Source organism: Lepisosteus platostomus, chromosome 7 (genome assembly GCF_059453375.1).
Source record: "Lepisosteus platostomus isolate fLepPlt1 chromosome 7, fLepPlt1.hap1, whole genome shotgun sequence".
Taxonomy (NCBI): domain Eukaryota; kingdom Metazoa; phylum Chordata; class Actinopteri; order Semionotiformes; family Lepisosteidae; genus Lepisosteus; species Lepisosteus platostomus.
In genome coordinates this window covers 5304237-5319282 of record NC_142617.1, presented here as the reverse complement: position 1 = coordinate 5319282, position 15046 = coordinate 5304237, and the positions used below count along the sequence as shown (strand labels likewise).

Here is a 15046-nt window from a genome sequence, read left to right as displayed (position 1 = left end):
CACTTCTGTTGACAATAAACTGAAATATTGTCAAGCCTTGGATGGCGGCTTCTGTGAATCCCAGTTTCTTAAAGCAGTAATCTTCTCTGGGTAATACCTAAACTGTAAACATGGAACTCGCACTCTATAAATCTTCTGGAATGTGTGTAGGAGGAGCTCCAGTAGCTCACCCTTTCTGCTGAGAAACAAGACAAGAGGGTGGATGCAGGAACTTTTTTCTGGAGCTTGACCACAGTCTAAAACACAGAATAACAGAGACTGTGAACGAGAGACTGATCTGCCGTGGTCACCGTTAGGATTACTTGGTGCGAGAACCCTTGCGAACTAGGACAAGAGGAATGGCGGCGTCCCTCCTCCAGATTGTCCACCGTCGAGCCAGCTGCCTGTTTGTACACTGCCAGCCCGGCCAGAACAGTGGACTGCAGTGGATTCCCACTGCAGGCTCTCAGGTGCAAGGCAAGCGAAAGGCTCTCTTAAACATCAAGCATTAGGCAACCCTGGTCAGTCAACTCAAGACCTCCCAAACCCAGACTCAATTTAATGGCTTCTGACTGTTGGGTTCATCCTGTCTCATGTTCATGAGCCTCTGGGCACCCTGTGAAGGATGAAAAAAAAGCTAAGGTGCCAAATGAGAAGTGCCATGTAACTAGATCCTTTCTGCTGTCTTAATTTACCATTTACATATAAATGTATTAAATTCGGCAGCATGTCCATCCAAAGCAGCCTGCCTCGGCACCTGGTCAGAAGGCTGCATATAACATATAAAACCATATTTATGGTTTTATATGTTAAAGACGTATTTATTGTACGTCTCCAGTCATTGTTTACACGTCTGTATTGTTTACATTCAAACTGTCTGCATGTTTACTTGCACATTGTCTATTGTTTGTTTGTACATTGTCTTGATGCACTGTTTGCACTTTGTTTTGTTTTTTTTTTTTACACTTGTTTTACAATTGAGAGACTTTCTGTAAGTAAGAATTCCATTGTACCAGCACCGGTTACATATGGCAATAAAGTTCAAGTCAAGTCAAGTCAAGTCAAGTCATATAGCATATTAAACCACAGAACACAGTAAGCGTAATGTAAATTAAGTGTTAATCCGTTGTACATCTTTGCACATCTTCGCCTGGCTTCCTTTGCACTTAAGAACATACAAAGCAAAGCAAAAAAAAAAGCGTCAAGCTCACAAGTTTGGCTGGAGCTCCGTCTCTCAGTCAGTCAAAACGAATTAAAGTCCCATCTGAGCATTAGCATACACGGTGCACAAGAAGGGCAGGGGTGGGAAGGGGAGGCTTGCAGCCAAAAACTATGGCAACGGGTTTGTCCCGCAGAAAACAGAGGTGGTTCTAAGGTGCAGGGTGCAGACTTGACGGTCAGGAGCCTGAGACAGAGCCAACAGTAAAAGGAGGAAGCTCTCCTCCCTTCAGAGATACCCATTATGTTCTCCCTGGCTTCTCTTTAAAGAGAAGCAAAATAATTTTCCACCTGAACCATGAACCTGTGGGGTGTCAGCTTTCCAAATCCTTTTTGACCACCCACTGCTAAATCCAAACTGTGGTTTTATTTATTTTTTTCTGTAAAAGAGTTAAGCAACACTTTTATTTTTTTCCCCTGGTAAAAAGATACTATGATTTATGAAATCGCCGATGATGGGTTTTTTCCAGCATTGTGAAATAAGTAGGGATCAGCGTCTGATTTTATTTTTTATGTGCTCCAATCAGAAAATTTATTAATATATATAAATCATTAAGTACAATTAGCCTCCAGTAACGTGAGGCGGCAGAGGAGTACCGCTGTGCTTTAGGAACAGTTTCTGTTTTGGCGAAACAGACATTGCGGGAAAGAACGTTTAATGAGGGAGTAGAACTCGGCATGTACTGTAGGAAACCTTGTTGAATGACAGCAGAGATCTTTTTGCTTAAGTTTAACTGTGAGGTTTGCAGTTTTTACTCAGCCCTGGACCACCCAGCAATGCCAAATTAGGCGGCTTCAAAGAATTATGGAGCAAGGGTTGTGCTTGTGATAGTCCTTTGAAATGATTGTTAATGAAAATAGAAAGGAAAACCACCGTGCAGTAGAGAATATCTGATCTCCACTTGTTATTACTTGCAGTTCGATTGGTTTCTGATTATTCCTGCAAGGCTCCCAAATGCGCATTCCATCTCGGCTGGATTGCTTCAGTGCCACTGTCTCCCCACGATAGAAACACGCCTGTTATACCTGTGAGGTACACTGTGACTGAGCAACTCTGTTGGCTAGGGTCCTCATTGTTCCTACTGTTAATCCTTCTAATCCCTCCCTCTCAACGGGAGAAGCGTTGGAGTTTGGCGGGTTCTAGTGTGCAGTGGGAATGGTGCTTGTGCTGAGGCTCACGCTGACCACTGAGCGTCGGCAGCCATGTGGTCTTGTGGTACCTCACTGATCTCCTGAGGATTTATAGAACGTAGGAGAGCTGCTCATTTAAGGAGGGTCGCAGGATTAAAGACATACCTTTAAAGTTCGAAGAGTAGTTTTATATTGTATTTCAATCAAGTGAACCGTAGTCATAGGGAAATAAATTGTTGGGTGATGCTTCAGCAAGCTTGTCAGCAAAGGTCCTCAGTGAATGAATAAAGATGTTATTTAGCATGGCAGCTGATATGCTGTGTCTCATCAAGGCAGAGGGGCCTGGGTCCATGGTCTGTGTCCTGTTCGAGATTTTCCCAGATCTTGGCTGAGAACGGAAGAAACACTGTCTCCTTCCTTCGGCACAGGGCCGGCACGCTGACAGTTCTCTCCAGGCCTCAGTGACAGTGATGTATGGCTGCCTTCTCTCCAGGGCCGCTCAAGACTTCAGGACTTTTTTCCCAGCCCATTCCATTGCTCAAGCTTGGGTTTCTCTGGGAGGGTGAGGTTCCTTTTTTAGCTGGCTTGGAGCAAGCGGGAGGAGGTTAGGGTGAAGAATTACGCAGGTTTCCAGTCTGAGCCATAAACATTCAGCTTCAGCTTTTTAAAAAATAAAACCGTAATACACATAAAACTTCCCAGGTTAGCTTTCCTGTGTCTCTTCGAGACAGCAGTTGGTTTCTCCTGAAGGCACTTTCAGAATCCAAGACAGTTTCTGTTTCTCTTTGTTTTTATAACTGTAGATTGCCAACTATTTTTGTTTTACTGACCCAGCCTGGAATAGTGATTTGTGAGTGTTTCATGTCCTGGCTCTCAGCTCAAATCCCTGCAACTGCAGGGGGGGGAATGAGGAAGTGAAGGCAGACTCCTCTGACATCTTTAACACCGTGCAGTACTCCACCCCTTACTGAAGGACCACTGCCGGTTAGATGCCAGTCCCATCGCTCGTTGAAAGTACTGCACCGTGATCCTGCAAGTGCTCAGGAGGTCTGCTGGGGTCACCGTGATGCTCAGAGAGCCCTGACCGGCTAATCCCAACCCGCTCTTCCTGAGCACTGCTGCGTGGGGAATCATGGTCGCAGTTTGCCAGCAACGGGACTCCAGCTCGCACCCATGATCATGGAGCCCGGCTCATGTTGCTTTTACTGGTTGAGCCACCCAGCAGGCCATCACACCTCTGATCATAGCACACTGTATGTGTCGTGTTTGTATTATTATTTTATGATCGTATTACGGTCTGAATCTAGACAGCATGTACATGTCAGAATGAAATAAAAACTACAGTCAGAAGATGAAGCTTCAGGATGGGAGGGGTTGTGCACGAGGCTGGGTTTTTTCTCACAGGGAACCCCACCCTCCCCCCCCCGCCGTGTCCCATCCCTGTGTGCCACACATCCAGGTGGAGGGGTGATCCTCCGGGGATGGACGGAGAAACGGCTCCCCCGGTTGGAAATGCTGTGTTAATGCCTCAGTACAAAAGATAATATTATTAGTTGCGTGCAGTTTGACAGTTTATTGCAGCTGTGGGAGAAAATAGGAAAAGCCACCATCAATCAAATTTCTTTCTTTCCCTTTTTCTTTGGACACAGGGCTTGCTGTACAAGATGTAGTGGCCACAGCAGGCAGTAATTTTGGAGATTTATATCAGCAGTTGAAGTGTAAAGGGGCCCAATGTGACAGCAGTGTTCATCGTCAGTAGCCCTTCTAGTTTATAGACTTTTTCTTCTTTATTTTGTGCCGAAAAAGGCATCTATTGAGGTCTGAGAGAGAAAGAATGCGAGGGCCTGGTAAGTGTTTTGCAGCAGACTTCTTACAAAGCTGAACAAGGCCTTCAAATCTCCTCCCAACAACAGTCGGCCTGTTTGTTTCTGCAAAAATCGGAGCTCGAACTATGCAATTAAAGAAACACCATGTGGATTGACAGTGTCGTCTTATAGCTAGGCTCTGGAGCTCTGCTGCTCATCACATGACCGTAGTCTGGTTTTTGTTTTGGCTGAGCTCGTGATGACTTAATTGAACTCTCAAGAGACCTAATCATTTGTTACTCAAAACATTTTAAAATTTGTTTTCTACCCACCCCTCCCCCCCAAAAGAAAAGTTGCAGATTTCAATACCCTTAGTTTGTTTTTTTAGTTCAGTGGTTTCAGAGCTGAAAACAATTGAGACAATCTAATTAACCTGTGCTTAGTTGAACCAAAGGGTCATTGAAGGCACTGAGAGACCATCTGGAGGGAAAACCAGTCCAGTGACAGAATCACACCTGATTTTCTCCAAACTCATATTGGCCCGCAGTTGTGAAAATTTGACTCTCCTTTCACCATTACTTAATAAAATGGACAATTCCTGAAATAGGAAATTCATCAATTTTATAGAGTAATAGTTTATAATCCATTCGTTTTACCAGCGATTTCAGTCAAACATCCTTAGAAGTCCATGTGCTTGTTTAAATTATATACCCATTCTATTTTCGGACAGTAAACCAAGCCTGTGAAGGCTGTTGTAGTATTTCAGCCTGAGTAAACTGCACTGCATTTCTTTTCACTTGTGCTTCAGAAGATTTAGATCTTAATTGAATGAATGTCAGCAACAGGGATTTGTGAGATTTAAAAGTCAACAATAGGTGCTCTGACTCCTCCCTCTCCTCTCTGTATCAGCTCTGTAGTGTGAAACCCCTTCTGTGCTAACAATGCACAAGGGACAGCTGTGAAATTACTACAGTAGAAAGAAACGGAAATGACTCAATTAGGGGGATAAAAGTATTACTGCATCTAGCCCATGGGTGCCAATTATATTTTATATTTGTCTGTTCCTTGCTCCATGTGGGACAAGAGTTCCCAGTTATTCTGTTTCTTGCTGTTCATGCAGTGAAGCACGTCTTAGCTACATGGAGCTCACTCACACAAGCCTGATTGGTCCTGGACTCATGGTTGACTGGGCCTCCTCTCCTTCTGCATGGGACAAAGCCATGATAAAATGAGATCTAACTCCTAGTCTGGTTTGCATTGACTGAATCTTTCAAATGCCATTGACAGATTTTTCTCAAAATGAGGTCTGGAGTGATAGGAAGCAAGAGGCTTTGTCCACTTGCCCAGAGGTGTACAGGTACCAGGTATCTCTCAGTGGCTTCAGCAACCCAAGGGCTAGGAGCAGTGTCTAAATGAAATTTTTAATGGAATGTAGAACTATATCAATGCCCTTTCCAAGGTCTGCCTCCACTCGTGGAAATTGTTTTACAGTGCAGAGGGTTGGCAGTTTCCTTGGATAGAGAATCACCTCTCTTTTTAATAGAGGATTCAGTTGGGAGTTCATATGTATGTCAGAAGAATCAGGTCTCTTATGAGCAGTTCTTCACATGTGGTTCTTAACAGTAATGCTGTTAACGAGATTGTATAGATATAGATTGTATCTCTGTATGAGGCATGTATCTCATTTTCTCTCTACGTTCAAATCTCGTTTCCTCACTCCCTCTCTCTCTTTATACCCTCCCTCTTCTTTTCTCTCCCTCCATCTTTCCCTCTCTCTCTGTCTGCAGGGTGTCTCCGCTGCAGAAATCGGAAATAGTGGACATGGTGAAGAAGCATGTCAAAGCCATCACTCTGGCCATTGGGGATGGTGCCAATGATGTGGGCATGATCCAAACAGCACATGTGGGTGTGGGCATCAGTGGCAACGAGGGCATGCAAGCCACCAACTCCTCTGACTACTCCATCGCTCAGGTCAGAGGTCCCAGGAGCATACCTTTTATTAGTCGAGCCACTCGAGAGCCCCAGATTATTTCCTTAATTCTCAATTGATTTTTATCATTGTACACTCCTAAAAATTCCTCCTAGCGGCGTTGTTTGTGGAGGGACTCTGTGCTCATTGCCAATGTTTCTGATTGACAACAGGACTCACAACAGTTTTATATGGTAAAATAAGTCTCACCGGAGAACATGAGAACAAAAGAAAGGATACCAATGAGAGTCTTCAAGGTCATGCACTCTGTAAAAAAGCAGTTAAACTTGAATGCCAGGAAAACTTAATTCATGCTCAGAACTTGGTTGTAACCCTTTCTTCAGCTTTGAAAATTAACACTTTTCTGTGCTACACTGTGCCAGTGTCAAGCTTGTCACTGATAAGAGCTGCACTATTAGTAACAAGAAGAAAGTCCTAGCTAGATTGCTTGAGACTATTTTAATGCCAGCCCTGTTTCTGTAAAGATCATGCATTGCCGTTTTTTCATTCTGTTCTTGTCATTGCCTTTTCACTGAGTAATACAATACCTTGGACACCGTATCTAGGCAGTGAAATCGACCACCAGAGCCTGGTTCCCATTCTTAGTTAATTGCTTCCTCATATCCACATGCAATAATTTCCCCTCAGGTATTCAAGGCCAGACAATAGCATTGTTTTTTTGTCTAAATAGCTTCCACGTGTTTGCGTGCCATGCTGTGCAGTCGCAGGCATGGTCATTAAGACAGGTTTCTCGAGGAGGAGGATGTGAAAGAACCACCCTGGACACAGTATACAGTGTCCAGCTGCTAAGTCTGTCCAGTGTCGGAATGCAAGGGGACTGACACTGCACGGAGCCTCTGTGGCTTGGCTCTCTTCCAGAGTAAGTTAAGCACAGTCCTGCAGGAAATAACATTTTCCTTATTGTTTGTTTTTTTCCTGTAGTTTTCCTACCTGGAGAAGCTGCTGCTGGTTCATGGGGCTTGGAGTTACAGCAGAGTGACCAAGTGTATCCTCTACTGCTTCTACAAAAATGTTGTTCTCTACATTATTGAGGTAGGAACAGTCATGGCAAGCAGGGAAGGGCTTTTCTGTACTTCTTTTCTTTTTTGTTTTTTATTCACAATTTTAATTCTCTTACAGTTTATACTTCTAGTGGGGGCCTCAACAGCTGAAACTACCACACTGGAATGTCAACAAAGCAGTTGTCTGTTGTTTTTTTTTTTTAAACACGAATCAAACACTTTCTGTCAAACAAGAGCCAGAGCTCAGCTTTTGCAGTGTCCTGTTTCTTTTCAGGCTTTATATAACTCTGCTTTGGCTTTCGGGCTCCGTCAGGTGAAATCTTCGCCCTCTCCTGCTGCAGTGCTCCCTGACGCAATGCCCAGCACTGGCTGAGGAAGACACAGGTGTGGGCTGGTGCAGAGGAGGTTGTCCAGGCATGGGGGGTAGCATCTGTCACTTTTCAGCAGACAGTTACTGGCCACACCCTTTCGTAAGGGTGCCCTGTGGACGATTGGGTTTGCTCCACCCGGAGACTGCAGCTTCATTCAACTCATTTAATTTCAGTTTATTTCATTCGGTTTTTCCTTGCATTGACTTGGCCTTTTTTTGTTGTGAGTTACTGTACATGATTCCTCTTTTAAAACACGCCTAATTTAGCAAATAATCATGGCTGTGAAGTAACTGAGAGTGTAAGTCGAGGAAGAAACAGCAGAAGCTCTTGAGGACTGGAGCTGCGTCTCCAGCTGAGCCCTGGCCCAGCCAGTGAGCAGGGCGAAAGCTCGGTCTGCAGCTCTCTGGTATGTTAAAAGCACTAGAGGAGCTAATCCAGGCTAGCGGAGCTGCCATGAGATAGCGTGCCCTTTAACCTTTCCCTCACAGACTGCTGATAGATCGTCTCCTTTAAAAGTTTAAAAAGGGAGGACTTGGAAAGCCTTTTGTGTTTCATTCAGGTTTTTTTACAATAAATATTTATCTCAAAAAAGGTTTCTTTCCCCATGACAAAAATCTTTTTTTTTAGATAATTTCTCCTCAGCAAAGAACAGCTTCCAGCTCCACATTTCATCTCAGCCGCCAGGAGTCCTTTCAGAATCGTACATTAGTACTGCACTGAAATGCTAAAACAAAGCAATTCCTATTAACTGAAAGAAATGTACTTAATTCAACTGCATCTTTGTCAGTAGGTCTACAGAGCTCCCACGGTTTATGAAATTCGCAGTGAGGCCCGTTCTTAACCGGGCATAGCTCAGAAGCTCTCATTTCCTGGCCGGCTCTGAACGCTTGGTGCCGAAAGACGTCGACCTTTCTGTCATGCATGCAATTTGTCAGAGGCGCGGCTCCTTCTCTTGTCTGGCTCACTTCTGAGGGATGTCGACAGATGCCATCAAAATGTCAGCAGCATTACGGGATGGAGGCATGTCCAAATCTGGCACCGCAGTACAAATGGACTGGAAGGCATTAGCAGTAAATGCCACTTGTGACAGAGTGAATTCCAGTCCTCCTCTGAGTGCAGTGCGAATGGAACCTGTATGCGATGAAATCATACTGGTGTATACGCCTACCACCAAAATGCCCCCCAAAAATCAACAGCATTGTCTATGGAGAGGCTCTGCAGGTATTTTTATGGACCAGAGTAAACTTTGCTAGTTACTAGTCCTGCCTTTCAGCCTTACCATTTCTCCTTTCAAGTCTTGTTATGGAGAACAACTGCCATTTTATCTGTCTACTGTAACAGCACTAGCTGTACAGAACGCTGACTTTGGATCACATTGGCCCCATATGGCACTTCCAGATCTGCTGTCTGTAACACAAGACACAGACGAGGGGACTGGGAGGTGGAGCACTGCACAGCGAGGCACAGCTGTCGGTCTGCTGCAGGGGAGCACTGCTTGCTCCTGCTCACAGACATGTGACAGATCTCCCATGGACACTAAGGGGACTCTGGTCAGCCTGACTGGGGCAGTTTCCATCAGCACTTACTGTAGATCCTTATCATTGTGCAGCACAACCCAAAAACTTTTTACATTCAATCTTTGAAATTCTGGGTTGATGTGCAGTCAGTGAACTTATAAGAGAGGCATCGCAGTTTGTTTGCATATGGTGTATTTCTGCAACTAAAGCTGGACATTATTGGTTATAAGATATGGATTTGACTGTCTTGTGCCGATGTGTCACTAGAGTGCCCTTATGCCATGCATTGTTTCAGTAGCGTTTCACTGACCATCTGGAGCCAATGTTGAGGGTAACGCACAAAAGGCAGGTCTTTGTGAAGTGGGCAGCAGTGTGCCTAGGTATACTAGAAAACTTAAAGAATGTGATTTTTTAATGGATGAGTTAAAGGACTTCTAATATGGGTATAGCCGCATGTGACAAGTGCTTTGGAGCTAATGAATTAAAATTCTGTTACAAAAGGGAAGGCCTGCTTGTGATGGGAATTGTACTCTCCACTGAGAACCTAAGAGTTCTGCTTCTGCTTGTGAACTTTGACCTCTCCATTGCTGGCTAAAGATTGGATGCCGGCAGTGGAGTCAGCCTAAAGGTCAAAGATCAGTCCCTGGCTTTTGTACACAGCAGGACGGGGGAGTCTGAGGTGACACACAGTAATGTCAACACACTGGGGTTCGTCTCAGGGGACAGAGGAGTGGGGGGAGATTGATCACATAATACAGCTTGCCGTTCTCATTCCATGATGGGACAAACAGTTTGGGGAACCTCACACGGCTCAGAGTTTGCTGAGTTGTTCTGCGCTCTCTGATCTGAACCGGAAAATAATAAATTACAATTGGCTGCTCGCAGGCAATGGGTGGCAGTGCTGTTCATGAGCAGAGCTGCAGTGGGATAAGTGCAGGAGCCTCATTAGCTGAGTGCAAGGATATTGGGCAGCTGGGAGAGAGCTGGGATGTGGTGAATTGTGTCCCAGTCACATCAGCTGAGAGAGGGCAGTGTGGAGCAGCTTTAAGAGTTCAAGTTCCCTGTTTTAGCCTTCAGCAAGATGCCCTGATATTTCCATTGAACACAACCTATATGTATTAATGGACACCACCTGTATTTGCTGGGTGGGTGAGTTTCCTGTAATGGGCTATTTCACAGGAAGGTGGGTAGCTGTGTCAGCATGCGTAGGCTGCAAAGGAACAAGTAATAGGTTTATTCCATTCTGAAAAGAGAAAAGAGAAAAAAGGAAACACAACCAAAACGCTGCGTTTTCTTTCTTCTCTTTTCAGAATGGAATAAACCTATTGTTCCTATTTCACAGGAATGTAATATTAAAAGTACTCACGTTTTCTTGTTTATTTTTGTTTTTTAAAGAAATAATAATAAAAGTTAAACATTTTGCTTAAGTACTCTAGTTTCTGCCTTAATTATATAACCAAATAAGTTTTGATTTTAGGAATTATACACATGGTTTTCTTTTCTTAAAAGCATCATCAATAGCAAGATAGAACCTTTAAAGAGAGATGTTTGCTGCAAGGATTTGTCAGTAGTTTCACTGGCTGATGTCAGCAGATTTCACCTCAGAAGAGTCACAGTTTCTCTTTGTCTCTGCCAGAGAGTAAAGCCTGTGGTATTTTTTCTTTTTGTCAGGTTTCCTGTGCTCTCTCCTTCCTGAAAGGGAATACTGGCGAGAATGACAATAGCTGGTTTGTAAAAGGAATTGTTGCACCGTGTTTTCCAAAGATCTTTTTGGGATCTGCAATACAAAGAGCTGCTGAAGGCTTGAAACTGGGCAAATGCTGTTTGCTTTACTGTGGCTTCTGACTACTTTGGATTCTCTCACACTTTCTAGAGAGTCATCAGGACAGTTTTTTTAAATGCTGCTTGTTCTTTTGACTTTGTCTCATTTATCATCCTCTGTCTGCAAGTTTTCCTGTTTCCTGGAGTTTGCCCATCCTACTCTGTGTTTTAGGGACCTTGTACAAATGTGACTGAAGTGTACTGTGGGCATCCTTTCTGGCTGCAATCTCATCCAGTCTCCTTCGCTGGGAAAGTTTCACTCAAGACGCGGGTCTGACACTGGTTGAAAAGACATTACAAGCCACAGTAAATATTTTATTTGAAAAACAAAGCAGACTCTGTGCTAAAGGCTGCCATAGGTTCCCCTGTGCCAGATCATTGTAAGCTGAGCATTTAAGGGCTCAGTAACAGTATCCTTGAGGTCTGGGATCTGGTTTTCACATTATCTGTGCACATGTCCCAGTTGGGCATTCTTAGAAAAACAAATAAACAGAACGTGGAGACACAGCGGTACTTGTGCATTGAAGTATGGAAGTTGTAATTTTCTTCAATACCCCAAATGCTTTGGTCCCCCTAGTTGGTAACAATACCATCCCTTCTTGTAAATGGAAGCTTGTTTTTGTCTCAGGCAAGCTGTGAGTACTCTGCCCCACTCTGTGTGTCCCACTCTAGCGAAGCTTATGTGCGAGGCTGGGACAGGGGACAGAGGTCAAGGGGGTGTGGGAAGTTGGGGCACCATGAAGAATCGGCCTGATTTGTCCCTTGGCTAAACTACCTCCACTCACTGGAGGATGTCAGCTGATTTTGTCCTCCAACAGCTTCCCATGCACCCCTGTTTAAACTCTCTCTGCAAATCACACTTTCAGCCTTTTATGCAACTTGTTTTGTATTCAAGAAAAAAGTATTTTCTTAATGTTTGTTTTATTTGTGGGAGTGTTGGGGCACCTAGAAACACACCTGTACTACAGTGAGAGCCGTCCCAGGTTCTGCAGTAAAAAGGGCGTGCTGATGGTGTTTTCTGAACAGAGCTGGTGATCCGGTGCACCATGGGTGGAAAGTATGGGTCATGTAGTGCTGTGACCTGAAATTATACATGATCATTTACCGAGACAATGAAGAATGTGACCTTTGAGCTGTTCATCATACAGTAGTGTCTCAGGCTTTCTCTTTGCAGCTATGAAAACTGTTATTTAATATTTTGGTGGAAGACACCATATAATTTTGGCAGTTTTCGCTTGTCTTTTCATCTAGCTAGCTATTTGATTACATTTTGTACTAACCAAGATGATTAGAAATGGATAGTTTATTTTTAAATGACGGGAGGGTGTGTGAATCCTCTTTTGATGGGTCTGCAAATAAGGACACACCATTACAAGCACAATGTAAAGAATGTGTCTGAGACGGAAATTTCAAGGAGAAGAGGATTCTGACATAAGAGCCGCTGGACTGTGTGCCTGAATCTCCTGTAGACATTAAACATGTTGCAGTGAGAGCATGCTGCTGTGGAAAGGGTCCCAGGTTGTGGCTTTGCTCTGTCTTGTTTTAAATGAGCTCTCAGAGGGGGCGGAGGGGGGGTGTTGCTTATTGTAGCTGTCTGAGGTCCTTGGGGATGTTCTGGTGCTACATCTCTTGGCCAGAAGACACTAGGTTCTGAGGTTGACTGCAACTGTTATTAGAAATATCTATCTCGTTCAAAGCCGTTGGATACAAACTTCCGGTCATTCCAGCATAGACAGCACATCTGTACCCATACTGGAAATGCTGGTCCTATGCATTAGACCCTGTCAGAAAACCTAGACACCAGGACCTGCTGTGTGTTAACTTCTGCTTCTTTTACAAAAGAGCGTCAGAAGATTACAAACAAAATGCCACCAGTGATGCAGTCAAGTTTGATAATGTTTCTCTTAGGCTCTTTATGAAATGAGGTTGCCCAAATGATGACCGTCAGGTCAAAGAAGAGGCTCTGAAGCCATCAGATACAGTTGTATGCAAGCAGCTAGCTGGTCAAATGGACAGACATCATTAGAGCCCATGTGGCAAGCTGTTTAAATAATTAAAGAGAGTATGCACACAGCCATGAGCACAGTCAGTTTTGGATAAGGAACTGGGAGCAGTTCTTATCTTGACCGATCCTGACAGAACTGGCAGCCCCTGTGTAACTGTTGTTTTGATTAAACTGAAAAATGCTGCCTGAAGTTGTTGTTTTCCAGGAAAGGCTTTGTGGAAAATATTAATAAGAATGTATCTTTAGCCATAGACCAAATAATATTTAGCCACATTCTTCTTAATTCTAATGTGTGTTGTAGAAACTTTTTTTGCTCGAAAGCGATTTTAGTCTTAATCGCACTAGCCCTAACCTTTTCAGTATAAAATATTACTTTGTTGATTGAATGAAAAATGTGTTTCATGTACCAAAAAAAAATGTTTTAATCACTGACAAATTGCAGAGGACATCTAGCCAGCCAACAAATGGTGTAATTAATGAGTACCATGACTTGTTAAATATGAAAAATGGATTTCCTAGTTATTTTACAACAGGTTAGGAAACCGTGCTTTACTCCTACACTGTGAAATAAACTGTATGCATCCGTTGGGAAACTCCTGAAGTTCCTGTCTGGATTACTGAACTCCAGAGAAGGGGAACATTAATTCTCTGGTGTGCCATGTACCCCTCTTGTTTTTCAGCTGTGGTTTGCATTCGTTAATGGATTTTCTGGGCAGATCCTGTTTGAAAGATGGTGTATAGGTCTCTATAATGTGGTAAGTGCTGGGTAGTCTCTCTTTGATAGCATGCAGAACTACACTGGAATTCCACTGTGTGTTTATGTCTATAAACTTTATCATACTCAACCATCAAAATGGCTGAGAAACAGCATTGAGTTGTATACCCAAAAGAAGATTCTTTTCCAGGCCATGGAAACCAAATGATACAGCTTGTGTTTAACACCATGTATAGAACACATGTGCTGATAAAGTGCAGATAAGTGTCTATGTACACATTGGGCTCTGTATAGATCCTGAATCTTTAAAGCCCAACACTAGGCCTCCTGGGATTGCACCAAATAATCTGTCTTTCAACTGCACGCTGCATTTTACAGCTGCCTTTTCTTGTCTCTGGTGAAAGAGGTTGAAGGAAAAAAAATACTTTTGGCTCAAAAATAGCATAGAAATATAAATATATTGAAGCTCCAACACTAAGCAACTTTCACATGACATCATCCTCTTTAAAATCATCTTTATTCTTAAAAGAAAATAAAAAAGCATAATCCTGTCCAAGGGTACTTTTGTTGCTGCGTCCAGTCAGCAACACACTACTGCGGAATCACACACATCGTATTGCAGAGCAATAATTGCAGTTAAGAGGAGACTATTGAGCAGGAAAGGATAATAAAGAGGAGCAATGGCTCCAAAAGCTGGACTTAAACAAACTTTGCAAGTCTTATCTCCTGTGCCGAAGGGAAGGTAAATGGCCATTCCTGGGATAAGGGCTGTATCAGTGACCTTGATAGTGCAGGACCTATCTCTCAAAGAAGAATCTTTTTCCCGGTCGGGACAACTGAATCAGTGAGTGGGCTTGGCTTGGGAGATGTCGACTGTGCTCATGCAGCCCCGTGTTTGCGGTCTGCTCCGTTACAGATCTTCACGGCCCTGCCCCCCTTCGCCCTGGGGATCTTCGACCGGCCCTGCAGCCAGCAGAGCATGCTCCGCTCCCCGCAGCTGTACCGCATCACCCAGAACGCTGACGGCTTCAACACCAAGGTCAGCTCCAGGGGACAGGCGGAAGGACCTGCAGGCCCAATGAGAGGGCTGCACAAGCAAGCAGGGGGCATCCCCCCGATTTCCATTTAACTTCCTTATCGTCACCTTGTTTTACAACACCCTGCTGTAGTGGTTGAGCCACACTGGCACAACTGCAGCTGCATCCATGAGCTGGAGCAGACTCACAAACACATCAACATATGTGGTAACTTAATCTTACAGTACATCTTGCTGGCCCTGATTTAGGCTGTGCTGTTGAAATATGATATGCATACTGTACCTCTGGCGTAGGAGTACTGTGGGAATACTGGACAGTGCTTTTTTAAAAAAAGAAGGATTTTTTTTACCGTATCTTAGCTGGTTTGATTATATAATTTTACCCGTGTCTAGCAGTGCTATCCTGTACGTAAATCTATATGTCATATTGAATCAGACCTGTGGATTTCCCTAATAA

At 43.8% G+C, this 15046-nt stretch overlaps 1 protein-coding gene across 6 annotated transcripts in view; it reads left to right on the top strand.

Annotated features, from left to right (window-relative positions):
* Nucleotides 1–15046, top strand: part of atp8a2 (ATPase phospholipid transporting 8A2) — a 117502-nt gene that overhangs the window by 73508 nt on the left and 28948 nt on the right. For all 6 annotated transcript variants that reach the window (XM_088638787.1, XM_088638789.1, XM_088638790.1 and 3 more), the window contains 4 exons: nt 5921–6104; nt 7045–7155; nt 13519–13593; nt 14470–14592. In XM_088638787.1, the coding sequence (XP_088494913.1) occupies nt 5921–6104; nt 7045–7155; nt 13519–13593; nt 14470–14592 (493 nt within the window). The remainder of the gene's footprint in view (nt 1–5920; nt 6105–7044; nt 7156–13518; nt 13594–14469; nt 14593–15046) is intronic.